This window comes from Lampetra planeri, chromosome 7, assembly GCF_965212315.1.
Source record: "Lampetra planeri chromosome 7, kcLamPlan1.2.h2, whole genome shotgun sequence".
Lineage (NCBI taxonomy): Eukaryota > Metazoa > Chordata > Hyperoartia > Petromyzontiformes > Petromyzontidae > Lampetra > Lampetra planeri.
In genome coordinates, this window is record NC_136113.1 from 5,231,765 (window position 1) to 5,256,411 (window position 24,647).

The following is a 24,647-nucleotide window of genomic DNA, read 5'->3' on the forward strand; positions in this document are numbered from 1 at the left end:
GTGTGCGTCGATGGCGCAGCCATCGATCGAGGGTCGAATTCGAACCGCGTTGTGTGATTGGCATCGCGCTCGCTGAAGGTGTTTGCCTGCAGGGAAGTCGTGTGTGCTGTATACGCAGCTGCGCACAATTCTGTGAGTCACTTACAACTGCTTTGCCGTTACTTATTGCCAATTATGGACTCAGACTATTGTCCTATCATCTCATAGAGTCCCTGGCACGTAATAATATGCTACACAGTGGCAGTGAGGGTCGTAAAATGCCGATTTATTACTAATAACCCCAATGATCCGATCGAAATTAGGGATTGCGATTGGATCATTGGGGGGGCACGTGCCACCCCCACCGGCTCCGCCAGTGATTGGCATGATAACCATCGCGATCTAACCCAGGTGTTCCTCCTGACCAGTGCAGGATAATTATCGTCGTAGCAAAAGTAGCGCTAAATGCTTTCAAGCTATCAATTCCACTTCGATTTAAAGCTTTCGTGACTGCAGGGAATCATCTTCTTGGTTCTTTCGGTAAAGTCATGTAGAAGGGAAATAATAAAATAAAATAATAGAATAATAGAATATTTATATTATTTCCCTTCTACGTGACTTAACCGAAAGAACCAAGAAGATCTATCAATTCCGGTTCAGTGATTCTGCACTTGCTTTATTACTATAGTACTATACCGCCTTCAACCTTTATAAACGACTGGGTGTTTAAGGTTAGCGATTTGCCGTATTATCTGGCTGTATAGCAAATGAAAAATACAATAACTTTACTATGCAAGTTCAAAATTAGTTTTTTAATATGTATCAGTTTTTTTTTATTTAGGGCCCCTTTATAACATATGCTACAGGCCCCGCACTCGCTTAATCCGGCACTGCTCTTGACGCTTCCCTGCAACGTTCATCTTCGTTCGAGTTTCCTTCCCGTTCCATGCCCATCGTGCTGGTGATGCATTCGTCACAGCAGGTTACGCACCGCAATCTAAACGCTTAGTTCTTGTCGCTTGTCGTTACGTTGCTTTTCATGATTAAAACACTCGGGCACACTCCTGCAGCAACAACAACACTGCCTTAAAATAAAATAATATATACACTATATAACGACGGCGACGGGGCTATTGAAGAAGGGCCATTGCCCGAAACGTCACCGATTAGTTTTCATTTAAGTTTTTGTGATTGACGAACGGGTTGATGTTTTTGCTGTTGTTGATAAGTGCTTGTGCATCACTGCAAACGCATCAGCAGCAGCACCAAATAGTCATTCGTTTTTCAGCTTTCCACAAACACCACCACCACAATCTGCTCGCTCGTCGGCCCCCATTGTCATCATTCTTATCCCAGTCAATAACCTCGTGAGAATTCCATTAACAAAGCCATCTGTGACTGGAACTTGATTTGAGCGCGCTATTTTTGGAAAGACCGTTCAAACATAACGGGAAACGCTCATCGTAAATATTGCGCTTTTAAAATGCCATATCGTGGGTTCCTCTAAGCAGCGTAACGCATAATGCTACTTTGGATTGCTTGCTAGATTTCCATTGTACGCAGTTCCGGTTGTTCATCATCATTGTTATTTGTCACATTTATGCAATGTCCCTCCTGCTCATGTTCTATTCCCTTCCCACGTTACGTGCCCAGCCGCTTTGGCCGGCACGTCGCTACCGAGAGAAAACTCTCTTGGCTCAATGGACCCGACCCGAAATAATCTTGAGCCCCGCCTAAGATGCAGCCGTCATTAGTACGATATTCATTGTGGTGAGTACCGTGAGTTTGGTGTTCAGAGAGATGGGCTTCATTGCTCCAACGTTCACGCTGCTCTCCACCGTCAACCTACAATGGACCAGCGTGGTGATGTATGGTCATTTAACCCACCCCACGAACGCATGGCGGCGTGGTGGGAAGGCCATCAATCAGAAGTGGCTGGAGAAAACACATGCACAAGTACATTGTTTCTTATGCGCCATGGTCAACCCACTGCTGGATGGAGGCCTCCCCAATCCGCTGCTACCCACCGTTCACGAACATACGAACCAACAATAGATGATGTGCATAGGGGAGCGCAGTCATTCGTCTAAATGCATACGGAGCGGTGTCTAAACAATATGTAATTGAAATGCACAGAAATGTCCTTAATTATTGGTATCTAAATTACACACTTAAAAGTAATTGGTTAATTGGTCAATTGTACCTAATTACATTTCCTCCAGTAATTTGTACTCCAATTTAAAAGTATTTCGCCCATCTTCCGGAAATTAACAACGCCTTTAATCAGCGCTGTGTTTGTGTCAACCCACCCACGTGCGCAGAGCACGTGGGCGGGCTGGGGTGAGGGGCGGGGCTGGGGGGGGGAAGTGGAAGGAGGGGGAGGGGCTGGTTTCGGGGGCGGAGCCAGGCTGGGAGGCGTGAGCAAATTGGGGGCGTGGCCGTGTTCGGGGAGGGGCAAGGACCAGGTTCCGGGAAGGGCGGGGGGCCCGTCTTGGGGGCGGGGCTAGGTTGGGAGAGGGGCGGGGCTAAGTTGGGTGAGGGGCGGGGCTAGGTTGGGTGAGGGGCGGGGCTATGTTGTGCTGTGTGTGTGGCCTTATAAGGCAAAAGTAACAGTCAAGGTTTCTTGAGAGTGCAAATACCAGGTCGCTCTAGCAAATCAGAACGTATCCTCATTTCTCGAGCGGACAAGTTCAAATGCGAATTGTTCGGTGAATGCTGCGCCGTGTGGGTGCAGAACAACAACAGGATGTTGAACTTTTTCGCACCGTACGTAGCCAACGGTGCGCGAATCAGAGGTTCGCGTTAGCAGTGGTGCACAATAAAACACGCAACACGTTCGTCAATAACACGGTGACCTTCAAAGAAAAACAATAGTGGACGACGTTTCGGGCAATGGTCCTTCGTCAGACATCAATATGTGGCGGCCAGAGGGGAGTGTACACGAGCCGGAACATTGCCCGTTACACCATAGGATCTGAAAAGAACCATTGCTTTTTCTTCTTTTAAATCTGCATATAAAGTAGGGTAAGTTGCGATTAAAGCAATACTAATAAACGACCGTAAACACGAGGAGAGCCGAGAAGCGTGACGTGGGTGGAGCTTAACGAGAAAATGGGCGGGATTTGAGCACCAAGGGGCGGGGGCTAACCGACGAGCTGGGCAGGGCTTACGCCTGGATGGGCAGGGCTTACGCCTGGATGGGCGGGGCTTACGCCTGGATGGGCGGGGCTTACGCCTGGATGGGCGGGGCCGCGCGCGCGGGCCCGGAAACAGGCTAAAAATAGCCCCGAGCGCACGCGCGCCGCTCCGATTGGACGGCGGCGCCCCAACTCTCCGCTGATTGGACGGCGGCGCCAACTCGCGCGGCGTTAAGTTCGGGACGACGCCGCAGGGCGCCGTCGCTCATTGGTCGGCAGCCGCGGATGACGTCACCCGAGAGGCGGTTTCCGTAGCCCCGTGGCTGCGAGCGCGGGAAACGTGGTGGGTGGTGGTAGTGGTGTTGGGGCGGTGGTGGTAGTGGTGGTGTTGGGGCGGTGGTAGTGGGGCGGTGGTGTTGTGGATGGTGGTGGTGGGGCTCGTGGTGGGGCTTTAGAGGGTCGCGTCAACACGGCCGTGGCCTCCCTCGCCCCCGCTGGCTACACACGCCCCGTGCGGGTAAGGGAGTGGGAGGGGGGCTCAGGTTGACCTGGCTGGGTGGTGGTGGAGGGGGGGGGGTTCTTGCTTCTAGGGCCAGGCTGAGGCTGGATTGGTCGAGATAAAGAGAGCTGGGGGGCTGGGTTGGACCGGGGTCCTACTGAGTGGAAGCTGTGGGTGGGGGGCTGCTGCTGCTGCGTCGGGTTTGAGCTCAAAGCTGTATCGCACTGGGCCGCACTGACCGCTAATATCATTACCGCACCCCTAAGCTTGGGCTAGATCGGGCTAAGTCTCTGGTTGAATAGCCCGGGCTGGGCTGCATCCATTCGGGGAGGGGTGAAGCGGTCGTGCTTGTGCAGAGGAAGGTTTGGGCCCTGTCGAATCTGGTTGTTTTTGTCGGGGTTGGCCCTAGGACCGGGATTGAACCGGGCTGGGCTGGGTGGCATCCTCATCAACAACAACTCCGCCTCCTCCTCCTCGGGCCCAGGCTGGGTCTGACCAGGGCGACTCGTGGCGAGGTGTGGACCCTCTGTCAAGTGTCCTTGACTGTGTCTTTGTGTCTTGTTTGTGTAATGTTTGCGTGTCTGTGTGTGTTGTTTGTGTTTACGTGTGCGTGGTGTGTGTCTCTGTACTTGCGCGTGTTCGTATCTTTGCGTGCGTATGCGATGTTACATGCGTGTGTTGTGTGTGTGTGCATATTTGTGTATTTGTAAATGTTTTAAATGTGTTTTTGTGTGTGTACAGTATCTGTGGTGGAATTGTTATCTGGGATAGGCCCGGCCTTGTCTGCTTAATGGCTCGTTGCACGTGCGCAGTCGGATTGTTGTGGTTGTTGGTCCGCGTGTTTGTGTTGTGTTGAGGTTTGTGGTGATTCTTAAATAACGCGGTGTTGTTTGGAATTGTTAAGCGGTGGTTGCGAATGGTTTTTACTTAATTGTGGTGACGATTTAATTGATCGTACGGTTGTTGTGGTGGTGGTGGTGGTGGTGTTTACGGTCTGCAGTGGTTGGTTTATTGTTGTGGTTGCTGTGGATGTTGTGATGTATGGTTTGCTGTTATTGTGGTTGTTGGTTTCATTGATTGTGTGATTGTTGTTGTGGTGATTATAACTCCAGAGACTTATTGCTGCAGTGTTATTTTCAACGTCGTCGTGAATGTTGTCATTGTATTGTTTGGTGTAAGTGGGTGTGATTTATTGATTGCACGATTGTTGTGGTAATTGATTAGTATTGTTGTTGTTTATGTTGTGATTGTTATTATTTCGGCGTTATTTTCGATGTAGTTGCCGTGAATGTTACAATCGTGTGCGCGTGACAAGGGCCATTACTGTGATGGTCGTGTGCTTTGTTAATTAACACGATTTTCTGCTATTTTTGTTGTTGTTGTTACTAGTAAAATGCGCTTATTGCACTCCCGACAAAGTTTACGATTGGTCGTCTAACTTATCGCGAGTAGAAGCGGGCCTCCCAAGTGGCCTTCGCGCCATGACGCAACAATTCACGAATCGAAAAACAACCTCCGTATCGCTCGCTCTCTCTCTAATCGATTAATCGATTCCCATCGTTGCGCAGAGTTGGCCCAACACGCTGTTTACAACCCTTTGGTGTTGTTGGTGGTCACGATGATTGCTGACAGTGTCTTTGTTATGTTAACAGCATACCTGTAAACCCACAAGGTTTGTCCCGTATTCTTGGTCGGGGAAATTGAGTTTTCAGGTCCATACGGCGGACAGCCGTTTTAATGGTGGCTCAATTTTTTTTCTATTTCTTTGTGTTTCTCCCTTGTGATGGGACTTTGGAACTTTGTAGGACGAACGTTGAGATTTATAAGGGCACGGGTTGGTCTGTAATAAGGTAGGGCACTGATAAGGGGTTGACGGTGGCCAGGTGTCTCGGTGCTAGAGCGAGCGTCTTGCAAGCGAAATGTTTCTAGTTCAAGTCATTGATTGGTTGGGGGTTTACTCAGCCCCATCACTCTTAGTCGATATAATACGTACAGTACTACTTTGTGGGAATGTCACTCGTGGATAGACTCCGCCCTCTCATAGGAAATGGATTTTCCACCACTAGCTCGGGTTCTGTAACCTGGGAAATGACCACCGCCTCAATGCTGCGATTGAGCAAGACATCCCTGACCTGTCATGAGCTGTACCAAGTGGTTGCGGTGCTGATGGTGGTTGACCGTGTTGATGAGAGCCGTTGATGGCTGTGATAAGGTGGTAGTCGTGGTGGTGACAGAGCAGCTTGTATCGGTGGTAAGGGCCTTGGGCACGGCACATTGCGAAGATGGACGAGACTGCTGGCGGAGTGGCAGCCGAATGAGGGAACTCGACCCAGGAAGGTGACCACCGTGGAGATGAGATCCGCGGTTCGTATGCAGATGTAAGGTCCCCCACCACTGGATCGTGAGGAATGGCGAGGGGTCTGGGTGGAGGCTCTCATCCAGCAGTGAATTAACAGTGGCTTACGATAATATAAGGTTGATGGTGGCGAACACCGTCACACGTGGGTCATCGCTTGAGGTGGTGTGCCTGTTGGCCTGTTGGAGACGCTGTTACCTGCACCTATGAGAACCCGGTTTTTAAGGCAGTGGCCCGTGAGTACATTGGATTCTCAAGTGCAGTCACGAGTTCATGGTCCCAGCCTCCAAGGTCACCAAAAATACACCACCACATTTTAAATTTGGGTCTGAAACTCATTTCATGGAAATTATCAACTCCTTGAGAATAAACAAGAAATTTAATGTATATATCGGCGTGCAGTCATGTGGTGACAATTGTGTTATCTCCCGCGCCTGGGATGCAGGAGGTCCAGGGTTCGATCCTGACCGCGACGCCTGTATATTTGGAGTTTGCCCATTCGTCACCATGGTCGTGTGAATTTTTCTCCCGGGTCCTCCGGTTTTTTCCTCCATTTAGAAACATGCGTTTACGGTTTTTGGCTACTATAAATTTCCACATAAGCCACTTAGTTGAGCTGTAATGTGAGTCCAGGTCGCTTAAGAAAAAATACCTAAACTCAGTGGGCCTTGCCTAGTAAAAAAGAATTGTTTAGCTGAACAAATGATAAAAAAGGCCACTTTTTAAGGATTGCGTCCTGTAGTTGTTCTCCGGCACACGGAGCGTACGGCTGGGATTAATGAATAGATTCTTCATCTCGCTGCTGTCACCGTACATCAATATTATGACCATGCTTGTGGCGGTGATTTTAATGATACGGTAATGGTGGCAATGGTTATGATGTAACCTGTTATACTTCTCGTCTGTAATATCACTTCTCTCCCCACAACCGTCGCTTAAAATAACGATACTTGCTTGTTGAATAATATGCTGATGCTGGTGCCATTTTAATGTTGACAGTGTTTGCTATTTTTATTGTACATCGTTATGAAGACAGAGGTGACCTTGTCGACCCCACAGCTGTCGGTCTGGGAACTGTGGGCGCCTCCCGTCCCCCGGCTCTTAAATCAGCCACCATTCCGGAGCGACGGTGACACCGGTTATGCTGCCTCGTGGTAACCGCGCCGCATTGTCCACGCCGCTTGTGTTCCCACCCGACAGGAGAGGGTGGCTCCTGGCAGATTGTGAGAATACGGAATTCTGCAAGCTTGCAACCGCGCCGCCGCCGCCGCCATGTCGGCAGAGGTGCTGCTGAGGAGGAGCCTGCTGGGCGGGCGCATGTTTGCCGGGGGTCTGAACTCCCGTGGAGCTGGGGGACAAGGGGACACCGGTCTGCACCGGTAATTACACCGATAAAACTTGCGCTTGGTTCATAGGGCCCGAGTTATGATGACAATGGAGAGCTATGCTGTAAACGGCGTGTGTCAAAGAGCGCACGCACAGATGCCACCGTCACGAACGTAAACATCGCCGTCACACGTGTCCACACAGGCACCGACAGTAACTCACGTCCCACGCAAATGGACGCCAGCATCACGCGCAATAACAACAATGACCGCCATTTGCCACGAAGTTGTGGTGAAAGCCATGCTGGCGGCAGGAGGTCACGGGACAGGCCCAGGTGAACGTTTGCCAATGCAAATGAGCAATTTGGTGGCACTCATTTACTTTGTTGGACCTGAGCCAGGAGTGGAACTTCCACATTTCCATTACGAGGCAGGCCTATCCACAGGGAAACCATTGTGGAGTTCCCGCAATGGTTTTCCTCAAACCTGGAAGGATTTTGTTGGCCAAGCTGGCCCCCGTCTTGGATTTGAATTCCACATTTTGAGATTCAAGTCGGGACCACTCACCACTGAAATCCCACCACCCCAAAGACAAAGATCCACAATGTAGCCTTGATAGACTGTTGGGGCAAGTGCTGTGAGCGAGAACTATTGAAAGCTGGCACTAAATGAGGGGGTGGGTGGCCAGCACCGTGCCCGGCTGACTTTCTCCCAAGTGGCGATAATTATACACCGCACCACTTACTCATTTGAGGCCGAGTCGACCTAGGGGAGCCCCAGGACCATTTCAAATATTCACCACTATTATTGGTCATCTGCGGGAATGGCACCCGGGTTGCCGGGTTCGTAGCGGAGTGAACTAACCACGATACACTTGGACAGCCATCTCATACATGTGGCATTGTCCTCTGTGCATGGGACATTGAGGTCTGGGTCCCTTCCACGGAGCCTCTGTGTCTTATTCCTCTGTGTCTTCCCTGGTGGTGTCTCCGAGCTTGTCCCCTTTATCACAGTGTCCCCTTTCCCCCGTGTGTTGTGTTGTCCCCAGGACCCCTGCGTGGGCCGGCTGGCAGCGCCCCCTCCACCGTGACGTGGACCCCACTCGGACTCCTGCAGGGGTCGACGAGGAAACCACCACCACCACTACTACGGGCCCGAGGGCGAGTGGCTCCAAATCGCGTCCCTCTAAGACCACACCCAACCAGGTCACCCCCACACAGGGACACTCCCGCAACGCCAGACTGGAGGTCGAAATTGGTGTCATTTATCTGTGATCCCATGATGGTGGTGAAGAGGGACGCTGTGAATGTTGTGGGTTTATTTGCTGCCTGTTTGCGATGTCTGCTTTGGCTTCATAAGATGTGATGGGACGCCGTCGTGTTATATGACGGTTCGCAAGCCAGATTCTGCAATCCATAGGTCTCCAGTTCGATTCAATCTCTCTGCGATGCAGTTGCAATAAATAGGGCAAGTTTTTTTAAATACATCCCGCCCCCCCACCCACCTATATTTACCCAGAAGTATCAATGGGTTCACCAGAGTTGATCGTTCTGTTGAGAAGAGCTGTCTAGAAGGCCCTCTAGTGGAGGCCCGTCTGCCAGTAGCGGCATTGTCAAGTTATTGCAGGGCTGCACCTTTACATTATAATCTGGCGCGCACCTTTCCGTGAATGTGGCTGTGAGACAATTGGAGCGGTCGTACAAGTTGGCGTTTTGTTTACCCAGGTGACAACTCAAGGGACCAGGACGAGTCTTATTTGCAAGAGCGACCCAGTTTGCCAAAACGGCAAGAGCAATACAAAGAAAAGAAAGTACAACAAAGCAAAAACGACCAATTATAATGGTCAGGTCACAACTTGTGGCTGCCAGGGCTCCCTTGCACAGGTGGACGCGTTGTCTTGGCGAGCCCTCTCCACTCGACCTAAAGGCTCCTGCCGCTATACTACATGGCATGCACGCGCCATGACGTTTTCTCACTCTGTAGCATTGGCTCAAGAGGCCGCGCCCTGCTGATGATGCCAGGTGAAGTCGAAACCTGTCGAAGGTTTGCCTTGTGTAAACAAACACGCGCAAGGGTGTTCATCTGAACAGGCCATTGTTTTGAAGGAATACGTTTTGCTGGATTTTTGAGGATCAGTTGTCGCTCGTTGTTTTGGGCTTTGTTTTTTTTACTTTCAGCTTTGCCGGCAGGTCCCATTGTACACCTGTTTCTTGGTTTGTGTTTGCTGTCCGGTGGTGTGAAGTATGTATGGTAATGTGTTGGCTGTCTGGTGATGTCGGAAGTCTGGTGACGTGAAGGCTGCCTGCTGACGTGTTAGCGTGTGGATGTGTTGTGTGCGCAAGCTTGCACATTTGCATACTCAATTCCTCGCTCGCTCACAGGCGCACGTACTCGAACACTTGCTCGCTCACTCGTACGTACACTTTGTCGCTCACTAATTCACCTCGCTCGCTTGCTGATTCGCATACTCGCCCATGCACACTCGATCATTTAATTTCCTCTTATACTTTGCTCGCATACAGACTCGCACACTCGCTCACCTGTATACTCATCGCTGTCATACTTGCATGCTAAATTACGCGTCCGTTCACTCCAATAACTTCGCGTGTACACACTCGCTCCTTGGCTCGCACACTCCCTTCAAGTACTCGAGCGCACACTCGCTCAAACTCGCTTATTCACCCTCTCGCCTTCTCGCTCGTCTCACATGACAGCTGCACAATGAGGCGAGGGAGAGGACCGTCCCGTCCACGCGCATCGCACGCCTCGCCAACTTCGGCGGTGAGTGCTGCCCCTCCGCCCCCCAGAGTGTTTCGCCAGAGTTGCCAGGAGGGCAGAGTTTTTGGAGTAATGGGAGATGGGACACGAGTGTTCAGCTATAACGAGTTGCCCCCCCTCTCTGGGGAGGCGGCGGTGGGGGGGGGGGGAGTGGAGTGTAGCTGCTGGCGCACGGTGTTGGTGTCGTCGCGTTTGATTCCGTATTTATCTTTATGGACGTTTGCTCGTACGTGGACAGCTTGTGGTGGGTGGTGCGTCGTTTGTGGCGGTCACAGCGTTGTCTGTGGCGGTCACAGCGTTGTCTGTGGGGGTCGCGACGATGACGTCGGTGCCCAACTGGTTCTCGGAACGTGCCGCGCGCTGGACCACTCGTTTGAGACTTCTGCAAATTATTTGCTGCGTCGTGTGCGAGTGTCGCCATTGGGCCACCAGAACACAAACGAGGCGGTACACGCGTGGTGAAAAACGATCGATTTTTTAAAATATATTTTTTTGGACTGTGAACCCCATCGTAGGGGTTACTTATTGGATATCGGGGGTGGCGAATTGTTCCGTGCTTCAACTCAGCATGAACAATAAATTGCACCTATTTTTCGAATAAACAAATCTGTCAGCTGTGCTCCATATGCTGGGGGAAGTTGGGATTTTGAATGCCATGATGATTTCGGTGACTGCTGTTTGGCCTACAAATAGGACTCTTCGTTTAGTCTGCTCTGATGACGTCATCGTCATTGTGGCGGTGTTGCCACTTCGCCTTCAACTGGCCCCCTTTTCTCCACCCAGCTGCCTTCTCCCTCTCGCTGACTCCAGGCACATGTTGTTGCACCTGTCCCGATGTTTATGAATCGTGGGTGTTTGGCGTTCCAGTGTGATAGGACATCATGCTCCTATCGGAGGCGCCTTGACTCGTGATGTAATTGGTGCACGTGTCATAACTCCGACATGCAATCCAAATAAAGTAAAGGCGTTTGTGTATGTGTTCGTATGTATGGGTGTTCTCTAACCGCACTTTCCCCAAAAGTCTGAACGCTATATGGGGATCCTTGTCGTCTTTGTACGTGTGTTTTTACAGACTTGTATGTACACGTGTGTGTGTGTGTAATTGTGTGTACATATTCTTGAGTGTTTGTAAGTGTGCATCTGTCAATCAGCCCCGTACTCTTACCCCAAAACAATTAGGTCTGTTTAACATGCAGGCTTTCGCGACCAATATCCATAATACAGGTTTATTTGGGTTAGATCGCATAAATATAAATTCGTCATTAGTAAGTTTTGTCGCATAAACAAAATATTTTTGCGATCTAAACCAAAAAAAACCTGTTGAATTAGGTCTGTCCTCCATTTAGCCTGAATGACTGTGCACCTCGGCTGGCACAATTGCCATTGTGGTATTGCGATTAAGCTGTGCAACACGGTTTTTGGCAACACCACAGCACTTGCGTCTCGGCTGCGCGTCTCTCGTTGGCGTTGATGGCGCTGTTGGTGTCTTGCGATGTCCGTCTTCGCAGGCCTGGCTGTGGGTCTGGGGATCGGAGCTCTCACCGACTACGCCAAGAAGCATCTGGGATCTAGCACAAAGTCACAAGGCAAGGCCCTTGCACCACCGCCACTACCATTATTGTCACCGTTACCACCGCCTGTCGCCTTCGGCACCAACACGTCCATCGTGTTGTTATTGATGCTGCGCTCACAGACGCCGGGAATTCTGATGGAATGTGTCGGTGCACGGGTGCGAGGTGCGATGCCACCTGCTAAACCCGAGGTCCATGCCCGATCTGTGTCTGGGCCCAGACCCCTGTATTATTACTCCTTTTGATACCACCCAAGATGGCAATACTTGTTTTACCAACATCGTTAAATTGCCGATGAAATGGAATTATGCAAGCACCTATATATACCAGCACAATTCATCGTCGTGAAGCGTGTGCAGAAACTGGCGTCGCTCGGCGTTCTGCTCTTGGTACGGCGCTACGTCACGCTAATGATTATCCAACCCTCGGCACATTTAGTGCCAACCGACTGGGAAAAGTCCCATAAATCAGCCTCCCTCAAGGTGGCCATGATTATAAACACGCCTTATGTAACGATTCACATTCTCACACGCCTTATGTAACGATTCACTTTCTCCACCCCCAGCGAATCGATAATTTATCACTAATTAGAGACAATTAGAATTTTACTGGTTGTTGTGTCCCCATGCAGTGTCTTGCTTCACCACATTGGTGTAAATGGTCTATCGGCTCACGTTTGTGCCAAAGTGTGCACAAACCGTGATTAATTCACCCGGGCATGATTCCATGCTCTTTCCGTGAGCGATTTTTCTGTCTGTGGATCGATGCTGCCCCTCGAGCGTTGAATAAACCCCAGCGGACGCCACAGGAAACTGGGGGGGATGAGCACGGGAAGGACAACTTCTTGGGGTTGTTGAGGCAGTTATAATTAATTATATCAATTTCCGCAGCATCCTCAGCTGGAATTGCGACTGAAATTAATGTAAGCGATAAAACTAAAGCATGTTTATATATGTATAGCTCTTTATGGCTTTTTTTCAGAAGCGACCTGGCCACTAATGGTAGCTCAATTAGAGTGGCTTTTCACGTGGAAATTGATAGCAGCCTCGCACTCTAAACGCGTGTTTCTAAATGTGGAGGGGGAAAACCGGAGGACCCGGGAGAAAAATCCACGCGAACACGGAGAACACGCAAACTCCCAAATATACAGCAGGTGTCAGGGTCGTGATGCAACCCACAGCCTCAAGTGTATACTAGGCGATGGAGATGACATCTTGCCACCGTGGCTTGGGTATGCGGGGTTATGTAACTATACTTCACCACGGTGGTCGGTGTGCGGGTTTTAGGTTTTATTTTGGCACAGGTAAAACTCACTGGGCAATAAATACTGACTTATGATGGTGGACCTATTTACCTCCATAGAGACCTGATTACAGCAAAAAAACGCATAAACAAAATAATCTAAAAACAACTGCACATTTCCAAGTCCCGAATGGCACGGTCGAGTATCAACATGGTACAGCCAGCACAAAGATAACGAGGTTAATAGGAAGCATGAAGGTTGTGAGCATAAACATGGGAGCGTGACGGAGGACTTTTGCTTCGCATTCTTACCGCATTCTCTGCTGCCCGCTCAACGTAGGCCAGCCTCAAAGTCATGAATGGCAGTGTGTGTGTGGTGGTTGCCCATCCAAGCATCGTCCAGGCTTAACTCTGGCTTCCAAGATCCGATGATGATTTGGTCAAAGGCGACGAACTTATTTCCGAATTCCTGTTCCGCATGGTCGAGTTTGTAATTTAATTACCCTGGTCACCACGACGACGGCGCCGTCATCGTAGCCCAGTTGGCAGCCGCCTGCGTCGTAGCGCGCAATATTTACTACCGCTCTCGCCGAGGCGGTAAAGCGCCGGGTCTGGCGGTGGCGGCAGCCGGCCTGTGGCTGCGTTGACGGTTTCTCTGCGCGGCTCGTGAGGGGAGCGCAAGTGGGGGGAGGCGTGCTGGGGTTTAAACAGGTGCGGGGGGGGGCATCTGTGAGATAACCGGGCCCAAACATCGGGCTCCTGGACACGCCGTGAGAACGTGATCGCGCTTTTTTTCAAATCACGGGGCATTGACACTTGGCACGACACCAGCATGGGACGCAAACACCTGTCGCTGGAAATCTCCGCTTGGTACGCGGCCCCAACGCGCATTGGCAATGGCGCAAAAGCCTCGCGCTCGGAGGTGTTGGCCGCCGATTGGCTTGGAATTGGGTCATGGCCATGACAGAAACACAGCCTGCACCGTGATCAAAATGGATTCTCAATTTAGTTGTTTTCATTTTTTATTTTATTTTATTATTTTCACCTACGTGACTTTACCGAAAGAACCAAAGAGTATGGATCAATGCAGTCGCAAAAACTTGAAATCTAGAATGGGTTCTCAAGTGTAAGGAATCGATTTTCTTGACCCGTAAATAGGCGCACTGTTTTTGTAAAATATCTTGAGGTGCGGTCGCATTTTGACGCTACCCAAATCCTCGTTTCTATTTGAACTCAGTGACATTTCGGGCAATAACTGACCATTGTGCATAGCTACGAAAGAAAGCCTGTGCTTGAAACATCACTGTTGTTATTGACAAATGTGAGGTTTTTGTTTTATGCTTGTGCACCGTTTGGTGACACATTTTCGCAATTATATTAGTCTGCTTCCAATTTACTCATCCGAGTCACCTAACGGGAGTGGAGGCTCGCTTCATGGACTGGGCCCGTAAGCTTGTGTTGTTGTTTCCGCCGGCGTGCAGAGAAGAAGGGCCAGTGGGACTCGAGTCCGCTGCTGTCGGAGGCGAACGCCGAGCGTATCGTCAAGACGCTGTGCAAGGTGCGCGGCGCCGCCCTCAAGCTTGGCCAGATCCTCAGCATCCAAGGTGCGCCTCTTGTCGTCGTCTGCAGCAGCCATTATCTATCCACTGCTAGACGAAGGCCTCTATCCCTCAAGGTCTTGCAACTGTTCTAGAGGGAATTACTCGGCCTCCGTATGCGCGATCAACATCCTCTTGGCTGCGCTCGTAAACGGAGGACATCGGCGAATGACTTGCGTGGCTCTCGTGAGTGGTGCCACCACCGGTGCTCGCACTTGGCGGAAGTGGAACTGGCTGGAAGGGGTTCGGGGCCGGCGGTGTTCAGGGCCAGGAGGTGGGGCTCGTGTGACCGGTCGAGCATTTCTCCATGGTGTTAATTCCCAACTGTGTGCACGGTCGTGCCATTTGTGGACGAGCTGTATCCGGAGGGGGGGTGGTGGGGGGGGTGCAAGATCCCATACACTCTCGTTGAACGTTTTGAGCGCACGCACGGCTTCAAATCCCCCGGCTCGGATCATTTTAGTTTGATGGTAAAACAATTTGTCGCTTAGTTCGCTTGTAGAGTCGTGGGTTATTTTTTTCTGCTGTGAAAAGCAGCGAGAGAGAGTTAGGAGGACCTGCATCTTCAAGGTGTCATTCCCGAGTGTACCTACCCCCTCGCCTACAGCGTCTTTCCTTCTTGAGCAACGTTGTTTAATCAGCGTGTGTTCTACATCGCATTACGTTTGAACGCGGTACTTTTTGCCTACCTCCTGGTTCCACCAAGTCTGCCAAATGTGGCTGGGTGTGCCGCATCCCCGCCATACCCAACCCCCTCGCGTTCCGGTGCTTGCTAACAGCGCTTGGTCCAGCAGTGTGTGTGTGTAATTGTGGCTTTGCGTTCGTGTCCACCCCTCCGTCCACCGCCTCGCCCTGCCTCCCGTGCAGACGATGGCTTCATCAACCCGCAGCTCAAGAAGATCTTTGACCGCGTGCGGCAGAACGCCGACTTCATGCCCACGTGGCAGATGAAGGCAAGCGGCTGCCGTCACTGTCGCACGCGGTGGGGGTGGAGGGGGGGGGGGGCGCTTCTTAGGTCATCCGTACTCGGGTTTAAATTACAATTACAGTTGTGCCATTAGGCACCGTATTGGCGATATGTTAACTCCCTCGCCTGGTATGCAGGAGTTTTGTGGGTTCGATCCCGACCCTGTCGCCTGTAAAAGAGCAATATAGCTCTGGACCTTTACCTGGAAGCATATAAATTGTTTAATAGTTTAGTTTAATTCGGAAGTAATTGCATTCGCAATGCAAATTGTCATTCCAGGTGACGACGCTGCCGAAATTGTTAGTATTGATTCTAATTGGCTCCAGCCATCATGTGACGTCATCTTCCAGGGCTGCTCTGGCGGACGTCATGCGACTTTGCAACAGCCGTGTCGCGATTCATTGACGTTATTTTCGGTGTTCCTGTGTACAATTTCGCAGCCAATTCTGCGCATTTTTTGCATTGTGGGATTACGCAGCGAACGAGACGTTATCGTAAAAACGTCACGTTTGGCTATTGGTATCGCTACCTGGCCCCAGTCTCCTGTAGGTTGTGGTAGCCTGAACTCGGTAAAACATCGGTTATGGTGTTGACTTTGACAGGCGCTCACCAGCACACGTCTCCTGAACTGCGTTGCCTGCTGTTGTATTACGCACATGTTATTGCCTCCTTTTTAACGGGCCTGGGTTGGAAAGTATTTTGAAATAAAATTGTTCTGTGAGCTGATTAAAACACGAGTAGGAATTAGACTAAAACACCCGAGGAATAATTTGATTAAAACCAACAGTGGAAAAAATGTATGAAATATATATTTTCATGAAAAAAAAGGGGACGAGACAAACATTTAGTGAGAGACCTTTCCGAGTCGTGTCGGACCGCCCAGAGCACACTGTGTGCCAAGTCTCTGTTTAAACCGTCGTGCGATGCCGCTGCTTGTGAAGCTGGGTCTGCCCGTGCGATGCGACGCTCGCCGATGCTTGATCCACATCGGGGCTTTCGGAGCTGATGGCGCGCGTGCTGCGTGTGCGTGCTGTGGCCGTGCGTGCGGTGCGTTCGTACTTACGCAGAAAGTGCTGGAGAGCGAGTTTGGGCCTGGCTGGAAGAACCACGTGACCTCGTTTGAGGAGCGTCCGTTTGCAGCCGCCTCCATTGGGCAGGTCCACCAGGCCACGCTCACAAACGGCACCCGGGTGGCCATTAAGATCCAGGTGAGGCCCACCAATGGCACCCGCCAAATCCTAAGACCGCCCCATGCTGTGTTCGGTTAGTACGTAATCTGCCCGAGCTGGTTTGCGGGGCATTTTTTAATGCAATTTTTTATTTTGAAGTCCTCTTGTGAGTACATTTATTTTGTCCTGAATTGTATCTGTTTTGCTGGTTGTCATTTTGGTGACCTGGGTGACAACCAAATCTAATTCGTATTTATAGGACCCCTTCACTCAAGGCACTTGAGACTCTATCCTAGTCTCTTGACTTCTCACCTGGTTATACAAATTCAGCTTTATGACTTAACCTGAATGGCACGCGATGGGTGTCTATACCCCGCCGCTCCACCCTCCCTGCCCCAACAAATCCCGTCGTTGGACGCCACTGCTCGCCACCATGCTCTCCGCTGCACACTGTCGTTCCCCACTGTTGTGCCTGTTGACATCCACTTCCATCCGTGAGATGAAATTGCCCTTTCGGACATCTGGCAGATAGCAATGGTACGTGTCGTGCGTTGCCGAGTTGGGGTTCAGGGTAGGTTTGGTGGGGATGAAGCAGTGATTCAGGAAGGGACCCCCATTTCTCTGGAAGTCCATGTCCTTCCCTATGAACGTCATACAAGAGATGCTCTGGGGAGGCCAGTTGCTGTGGGGTGTTGTAGCTTTTCATCTTGTTACAATTTTTTTTTAATGTTTTTGTTTGTACAATTTTATTTGCCTCCATTTAGCACAACTATAATTCGCATCTTGTGTTCATATAATTAGCTTGCACGGTGCATGATCACTTCTCGTACACACGACCCGATGTGTGTCTTGAACGTAAGAATCTATTGTAATTGCCGAATGTAAATGGTTACACGCCCGACGATGGTGACGATTGTGTTTCGTGGTTAACGAGGTGTCGTGCCGAATGTGTTCCAGTACCCGGGCGTCGCCAAGAGCATCAAGAGTGACATCAACAACCTCATGACGATGCTGAGGGTGAGCAACGTGCTGCCCGAAGGTGGGTCCCTCCTTGGTCGGGCGTCGGCAGGGAGGGCAGGGGTCGCACCCAGGCAGAGCGAGAGTTTACATTGGGTGAAGATCAGAAAGAGAGACTTGGCCAAAAATATAAACGAATGCCTCCTCGGATAATAATTCTGTTTTTGTATGCGACGTATTAGTCTTGCATTTGTTTTGCCGATGTAACTTTACCACCCAAATGGTGACCTGAACCCTATAACATGATACAAAATGGAATAAAATAAAAAAATATTCTCCCACGCGAGAGTTGCATCGCGAGTTTAAATGTTGACGTTTGTGGAAGCGATTCATCGTTACGAGCCTAGACGGTGGTAGTGTGTTAATGAGCGTCCTGGTGGGCGGCGTGCGAAGTGTGCCTGCCACGCGATCGTGTGACGCGATGGGAGCCTGTCGAGCGATCATCAGACGCTAACCGTGCCATGTGGTGCCGCCAGGGCTCTTTGCGGAAAACGTAGTGGAGGTGCTGGGCAAGGAGCTCGCTTGGGAGTGCGACTACGAGCGCGAGGCGCGGTGCTGCAAGCGCTTCCGGTACCCAAGCCGTGCACACTGCACACCGATATACACCTGCTTGCGCGGACACAGCAGAAATTCATGCACACGCCACCGAATTCGCACGCACGACACCCGGCAACATGTATGTACACGCACAGAAATGCCTTTAACAGACTGTTGGAGCAGCTGCTGTTAGCGAGCACCTGTTGCTGCAAGCGCTGAGTTTGCGTCACTTCACCGGTGCAATAAACTTAAATACCCGACGAACACCCACACGTACTTGGCGACAGCACTCGGCAATGCACGACACGGACAAGTCGACAGCAACCTACTTGCTGTACTACCATCAATCTCGTGGCGTAAGCGGTGCTAGCGAGTCTCACTATACACAGTGATCTCTCCGTGATCCAACCCAAATAAACCCCGCCCCCCCCCTCCCCCACCGCCCCACTCCGGCTGGCAGGGAGCTGCTGAAGGACGACCCCTACTTCACCGTTCCGCGTGTGGTGGAGCAGCTCAGCAGCGCGCGTGTCCTCACCACGGAGATGGTGCCCGGGGTTCCCCTCGATAGCACGGAGGACCTGCCCCAGCACGAGAAAAACAAGGTCTGTGGGTGGGGGGGGTGGGTGGGCGGGCGGGGGGGGGGGGGCAGGTGGGGGGGCATAGCGACGCTGTTTTTTAAGACTTTGTACTCACCGCAGAGGACTCTAGCGACACTACTGCCCTCTGATGGCTGGCGCAAAACTATGCCACACCCTCCCGCATGGTCTTTTGCTTTCAATTCTCAGCGCAGGCGTTCGGCCATTCCAATTCTCAGTCTGTTGATGCTTGTCGTGAGCGTACGTGTGAAATAGATGCCTTCAAAATTGTCCGCGGTATTGCATGCGCTCGCTTCCTGTAAACCGAGCAGTCGCTCGCATCACTAATGGCCAAGTGGCTTTCTTTGAAGCGACCCTGAATTATGAATTTCCAGGGGTTGAATTGCGAAATGCCTGTGTATACTATACCTTAGTACTATCAACAAGTTGACAAGCCAGTCTATCAAGAGATTCTTCACTCTGTTTGGGGATTCGACTTGTGGTCGTTTAGAGATCCCATGACATCACTTGGGCCAGCGTCATTGTCCGCCGTTTGATAAACAGTGGAAAATTAACTTAATTGGAAAAGCCACACAGCTGCATCGCTCCGTATTTGCAGCCGAACGGACACGTGCACACCCACATCGGTGCTGCGCTTACCTTGTGCCTCGGCGATAACTTCCATTGGGCGGGTTTCCCTGCCACGGCGCTCCACGGTGCGATTGCTTGAGAGGCGACGGCATGATGGACTAACGAGGCCCCCCCCCCCTACTACCCCCCCCCCTACCACCCGCCCCCCCCCCCCCCCCAATGTGCCTTGTGCAGATCTCTGAAAACATCCTGCGGCTGTGTCTGCGGGAGCTGTTTGAGTTCCGCTTCATGCAGACCGACCCCAACTGGTCCAACTTCATGTACGACCCGGAGACGTGCAAGGCAAGGCCACTGCCCCCATGCCCCACATCGCTCCGCTGTGCCTCCTCCTCGCCGTGTGTGTGAGCACGCGTGCGTGCGGTCATCCGTATGCTCATGGAGTGTGTTTGTTTGTATTTGCCTTGTAGTCTTGAATTGGGTCATTTGTGTGATTTCTCAGCATCGCTTTGTCCTCTCCAATCCAGGGGAGAGCGACCACGGTTTTGATTCTCCACCTCTTCCTGCCCCTCATTGTATCATGCCGCACTTCCTCTACCCTTGGAAACGAAACCACTTTGATGTCATCCAGATACCCATTTCCTTGTCTCCCTTTCATTTTATCGACCTCCCTCACCACTCTTACTGGTAACGCACAAGTTTGCCCTCTCTTGTCCTGAAGACATGCGCGTTGCGTTCATGTGTGCGCGTGTGTGTGTCTGTGTTGATCATCGGTGACTAATATCTGAGTCGGCCCTGGGTCTCCCCGAGGTCAACTGGACGTGGTGCATAAACATTTGCGCTGGGGAGTGGCACCCCACCGTGTGCTGGCCTTTGTAGTTTTTCACTAACAGCACTTACCCCAAACAGCCTGTTTTAAAGGCTGCACTGGCAATCCGTTGCCTTTATCTTTGCGTGTCGATCTTTGTCTTCGGTGACCCCAGGTGGCGCTGCTCGACTTCGGGGCGAGCCGTGAATACGAAGTGCAGTTCACGGACGACTACATCGAGGTGAGCGCGAGGTCACGTGACAACGGATGGATTCCCCACTCAGTCGCTCGCCATGGGTGGCGTGCTCACTTTGTCCATCGCCGATGGGGTCCGTTTGACACCTCCTGTGGATATTTTTTTTCGCGTGGCAGGTGGTGCGGGCAGCCGCCCTGGATGACCGCGATCGGGTCCTAAAGAAGCTGCAGGATCTCAAGTACCTGACGGGATATGAGACCCAGGTGTGGTTCCCCACATTTCTCCCCGTCGTTCCCTCGCTCTCCTAAATTCTCGTTCACGTGGCCATCTCTTTGCTCTGTGCATTCAATGTTTCATGTCTCTCTCCCCTCGTCCTCCCTTCTCATGACATGTCCCTGTGCCTCTCCCTGTGTCTGCCATTTCCTCCACGTCCCCTTCTCACGTGCCATCCTGTCTTGCCATCTCGCCGTTGTTGCCACACGTTTCACTTTTAGTCTTCACGTTTTTCCCCGTGCCACAGAGCAGTGGTTCCCATTCCGTGTCCCGCGGGCCATGGCATCCCACGTACAGCAAACGCTCTTGTTATCTGGCATCCATGGTGAAAGTGTCGGTTCATCAAATATGCCAATTAACTGAGACTTCTACTTATGGTTCACCAAATTTTCCACGTACACAACTTTTCAAGAAAGAAACTAAGCCTACATTTTAACTATGATATAAGAAATGATATACTGTTTTACAGAGGCACTCGCCAGTCAGTTGTAAGGCATTCTCTGTTGATTGCAGAGGAAGCAGTGATGCCGTTTAGAGTTCAGTATGCAGTAGCATAGTACTGTATGTAGAGGCTGCCGTGAGCAATACCACTCGGCAGTGTCCTGAAGCTTCCGTAAACAACGGATCTATGAGAAGTGCACGGCAAGATGCCAGGGGGTTGTCAGAATTTTTCCACATACGTTAAGGAAGATTTGTATTGCCATCTATGACAAATGCCGGTTAATAGAGCATCCCGAATGATACAGCGCCAGGATTACTGAGCTTTTGCTGTACTCGACGTCGCTCCGTCTCGCCTCGCGTCCGCCAACATCTCCCCTTCTCACACTTTTATTGTGTTGCTGTATCTCCCCGCCGCCACCCCCGGACATGCACAGCCGGTGGCGCGCATGCACGTGGAGGCAGTGATGATCCTGGGCGAGGCGTTTGCGAAGGACGAGCCCTTCGAGTTCGGCGCGCAGAACACGACGATGCGCGTCTACAACCTCATGCCATCCATGCTGCAGCACCGCCTCTCCCCGCCGCCCGAGGAGAGCTACTCTCTGCACCGCAAGATGTCGGGCGCCTTCCTCATCTGTGTCAAGCTCGGCTCCACCTTCCCCTGCAAGCACCTCTTTGACGAGGTGTACAGCAACTATTGGCAGCTGCGGAGGAAAGAGGGCTGGGTGCCGGGGCCCGACCACCCCCTTGCGTAGATGACCCGGTGGTTGTGACCCCGTGACCCCTTCCTGAAGCTGGCTCGGTGGTGTGGGGTCGTGGCAGATGAGGGGCGACGATGGCAGGGGCCGGGGGGGGCGGCTGTCTTCAAAGCAGAATCTCCTTGTAGCACTTAGACATGAGCGTCTAGCTGTTAGTGCGGTTACACGAGCGTAAACTTAATTTGTATCCAAAGCGTCGGCGACTTTGCACGGGTTCCGCGTTCAGTGTTGACGTTTCGTTGCTTCGTTTTGCTGTGCACAGCTAGTGCGGAGTCTCGACGCTGCGATTGGCCACCGAACCATCGGGGGCATGCGTGTGCACGGGTGTGCGAGCATGTGGGTTTGTGCAGGAAGTGCTCTCTGTGGTGTGTCAGCCACGAGCAGGGCCCTCCTTATGGGTAGGCGAGTCGTTTACCACACCGCCAGCCTTTAACAGCTGTATGCAGATCGGCGTTTGCCTCGTTGCTTTCCTGCTGCCGTTGGCGAGTCTGCGCCGAGTCGTCAGTGTCGCTTGCCCGTTTGCTGTGTGTGACGATAGTCGTTTTGAAAATTTTTTCGGTCAAGCTTTCTCGTTACTCCAAGAATTTATATTCTGCGATCGATTTGCGGGAATGCCTTAAGACCCCCGGAGGCTGACGCTAACCCCCCCCCCCCGATTGGGTTTTGTCACGAGGAGGTAAGAGGAGCCATCGTCAGGGTTGGGCATGAATGTAGAGCGAAGACGCACAATTGTCTAGGGCAGCAGCGGTGTGTCGCTGCCACGTGCCTTGTGCTGCGTGAGAGCGTGTGGCCCCACCACCTTGTTCAGTGTTACTGTGCCGTGTCTGTGTGTGGTGGCGGTGGTGATGTCGTGGTGAATGCTCTGTGCCACAATCCCAGTGGATCTCCTTCCAATTCTTGAGCCTGCACAGCATTGCCATTTAGGTGTTCGAATCGGGCCTGTGACTTCTCTAGGTCGAGTCTGCCTAAAATACATGTAAGGCTTTTGCAGCGGTGTCACGACTATAGCATCGGGGACTGTGAGATGGGCATCGTGATCAACGCACTGTCGTCTTATGTGCCGTGCTGACCATATTAGAGGGGCTCGCTAATAGCACTTGCCCAAACGGTGTGTTTGTGGCTTTACTAAAAAAAAATGCCTTCACTGTGTTTGCCGGGTAATGCTGAGCAGTCTTGGATTGGATGCCTTGGCAATAGGAACCCTTTGGCCTGCCAGATGCTAGTGCGATGTTCTCTTGTACGCGTCCCCGTGTACCCGGTGTCGTCTTTTTTCCATGTAAGATTACCAGAAAGTTGATACCTGCTGCCGCGATCTAAATGTTCCAACTACCAGCCAGTTCTTTTCAAGGGAGGAATGCATTGAAGGGGCAGCAGGGTGACGAGTGAGTTGGCATTGGGTGCTGCTCTGACCGGGCTGACCTCTCACTGCGGTCGTCAGTAGAAACTGGGGCGGCCAAAACGAACGCAAAGTGTAACCACTCCACTCACTGGCAGTAGCGCAATGTACATTTTTGGCACACTGTAAAAAAAAATACTTGCGCATTGTGGCTGCAAGTGCCCTCGGCTACAATGAAGGGTTGGCTTTACTGAGTCCTCTTTGCCAGTGACCAATTGTAACCAGGTGGTTTGGAACATGCGCCTATTCAGAGCGAGTGGTGATCTGGACCATTGGCCTATTATGAGAGAGTTGTGACCACGTAGCCTGCACATTGGGCAATCGTGAGCGGGTAAACTCCACCAACAACCAATGGCTACGTTTATAAATACCCCTACTAACTAAAGGTGTGCCAAGATTTTTCAGTGCCAATTTTTTTCTGTTGTCACCCCCATAACGGGGCACTTAATAATAAAAAGTAAAACAAGTAATAACAATGGCAAAGTTCGTGCTCTGCTGGTGCTGCACATTGCTGGAGTTTTGTCGCAGGGCTAAAGTTGGAGGATGCAGCATTGCCAACGATCGTTTCTTATTGAATTGGCTTCGTTAAGCTGATCGTATTATTGGTTTAAGAATATTAACGCTCTATTTTTGTAATCTCTGAACGTGTATAAATTGTAAGTGGCAGGTGGCGCGATGGTGAACGCAAGCGGTGAGAGCCAATTACAATTCATGCCTTTTACAAAGGAGATAATGTACACTTGTGACGGTGAATCCAATGGAGAACTGCCTGGTAGGAATCTGGCAAGACCTCGTGGAATTGGATATACTCAGCAGAGGGTCCTGTCTGTGTCTGTTTGACTCGTTATTGGGAGAAATCCTCTTGAGAGCCCGAATAATACTTTTTGCAATACGAACGGATAAGATAGCACTTAACAATCCCAACAACCGGTGTCGATTGCCTGTCTAAACACTTCCTTACTGTACTGGTTCTCATCCAGGCAGATAATTTGTATTATCTGGGTGAAAGCTTCTCGAGGTGTGGAACACTTTGTGGTAAGGCAGACCCGGTGGGTGGGTTAGAAGCTCTCGGTCACCAGGTGAGAAGCCCTTTTTGAGGCGCGCGTGCGTCCTATTCCTCACATACTAAGTGTACGCATCACGTGTGCTGTTCATCAGTTTAATAAAGACTGACACTGGTCGTGAACTTGTCTCTGCTGTTCAAGTTTTATTTAGTTTCGGAATCCGAATCTTTATTTAGACTGGAGGAATCCGATGAGCGATGAAGCTCTTTCACAGATGTCCAGTGTGGGTGGTTTGGCATGTTACAACAGCAAACAATACAAATAACAGGAGTGCAATATCGAGATCAAGGTAAGGTCACTAGATATAAATTAATTATGTAAGTCTTAATAATAGGGTTTGTCCCCTTTTTTCTTGCAACAAAACTGAAACCTTTTT

At 51.1% G+C, this 24,647-nt stretch overlaps 1 protein-coding gene across 3 annotated transcripts; it reads left to right on the top strand.

Annotated features, from left to right (window-relative positions):
• Window positions 1-3,310: 3,310 nt before the first annotated feature.
• On the top strand, window positions 3,311-24,393 carry LOC144719831 (atypical kinase COQ8A, mitochondrial-like). Of its 3 annotated transcripts, none has more exons than XM_078596062.1 (16): window positions 3,311-3,459; window positions 4,025-4,130; window positions 7,172-7,350; window positions 8,345-8,501; window positions 10,011-10,077; window positions 11,583-11,660; window positions 14,369-14,491; window positions 15,353-15,438; window positions 16,520-16,660; window positions 17,579-17,660; window positions 18,115-18,208; window positions 18,636-18,777; window positions 19,576-19,683; window positions 20,322-20,387; window positions 20,519-20,605; window positions 21,491-24,393. In XM_078596062.1, the coding sequence occupies exons 3-16, from the start codon at window positions 7,244-7,246 to the stop codon at window positions 21,806-21,808; spliced, it is 1,656 nt and encodes a 551-aa protein (XP_078452188.1). In that variant the 5' UTR covers window positions 3,311-3,459; window positions 4,025-4,130; window positions 7,172-7,243; the 3' UTR covers window positions 21,809-24,393. The 3 variants fall into 3 exon arrangements, with proteins under 3 accessions (XP_078452188.1, XP_078452189.1, XP_078452190.1); XM_078596063.1 differs by lacking the exon at window positions 3,311-3,459 and adding an exon at window positions 3,517-3,633; XM_078596064.1 differs by lacking the exon at window positions 3,311-3,459 and having other exon boundaries at window positions 3,782-4,130.
• The last annotated feature ends 254 nt before the right edge of the window (window positions 24,394-24,647 follow it).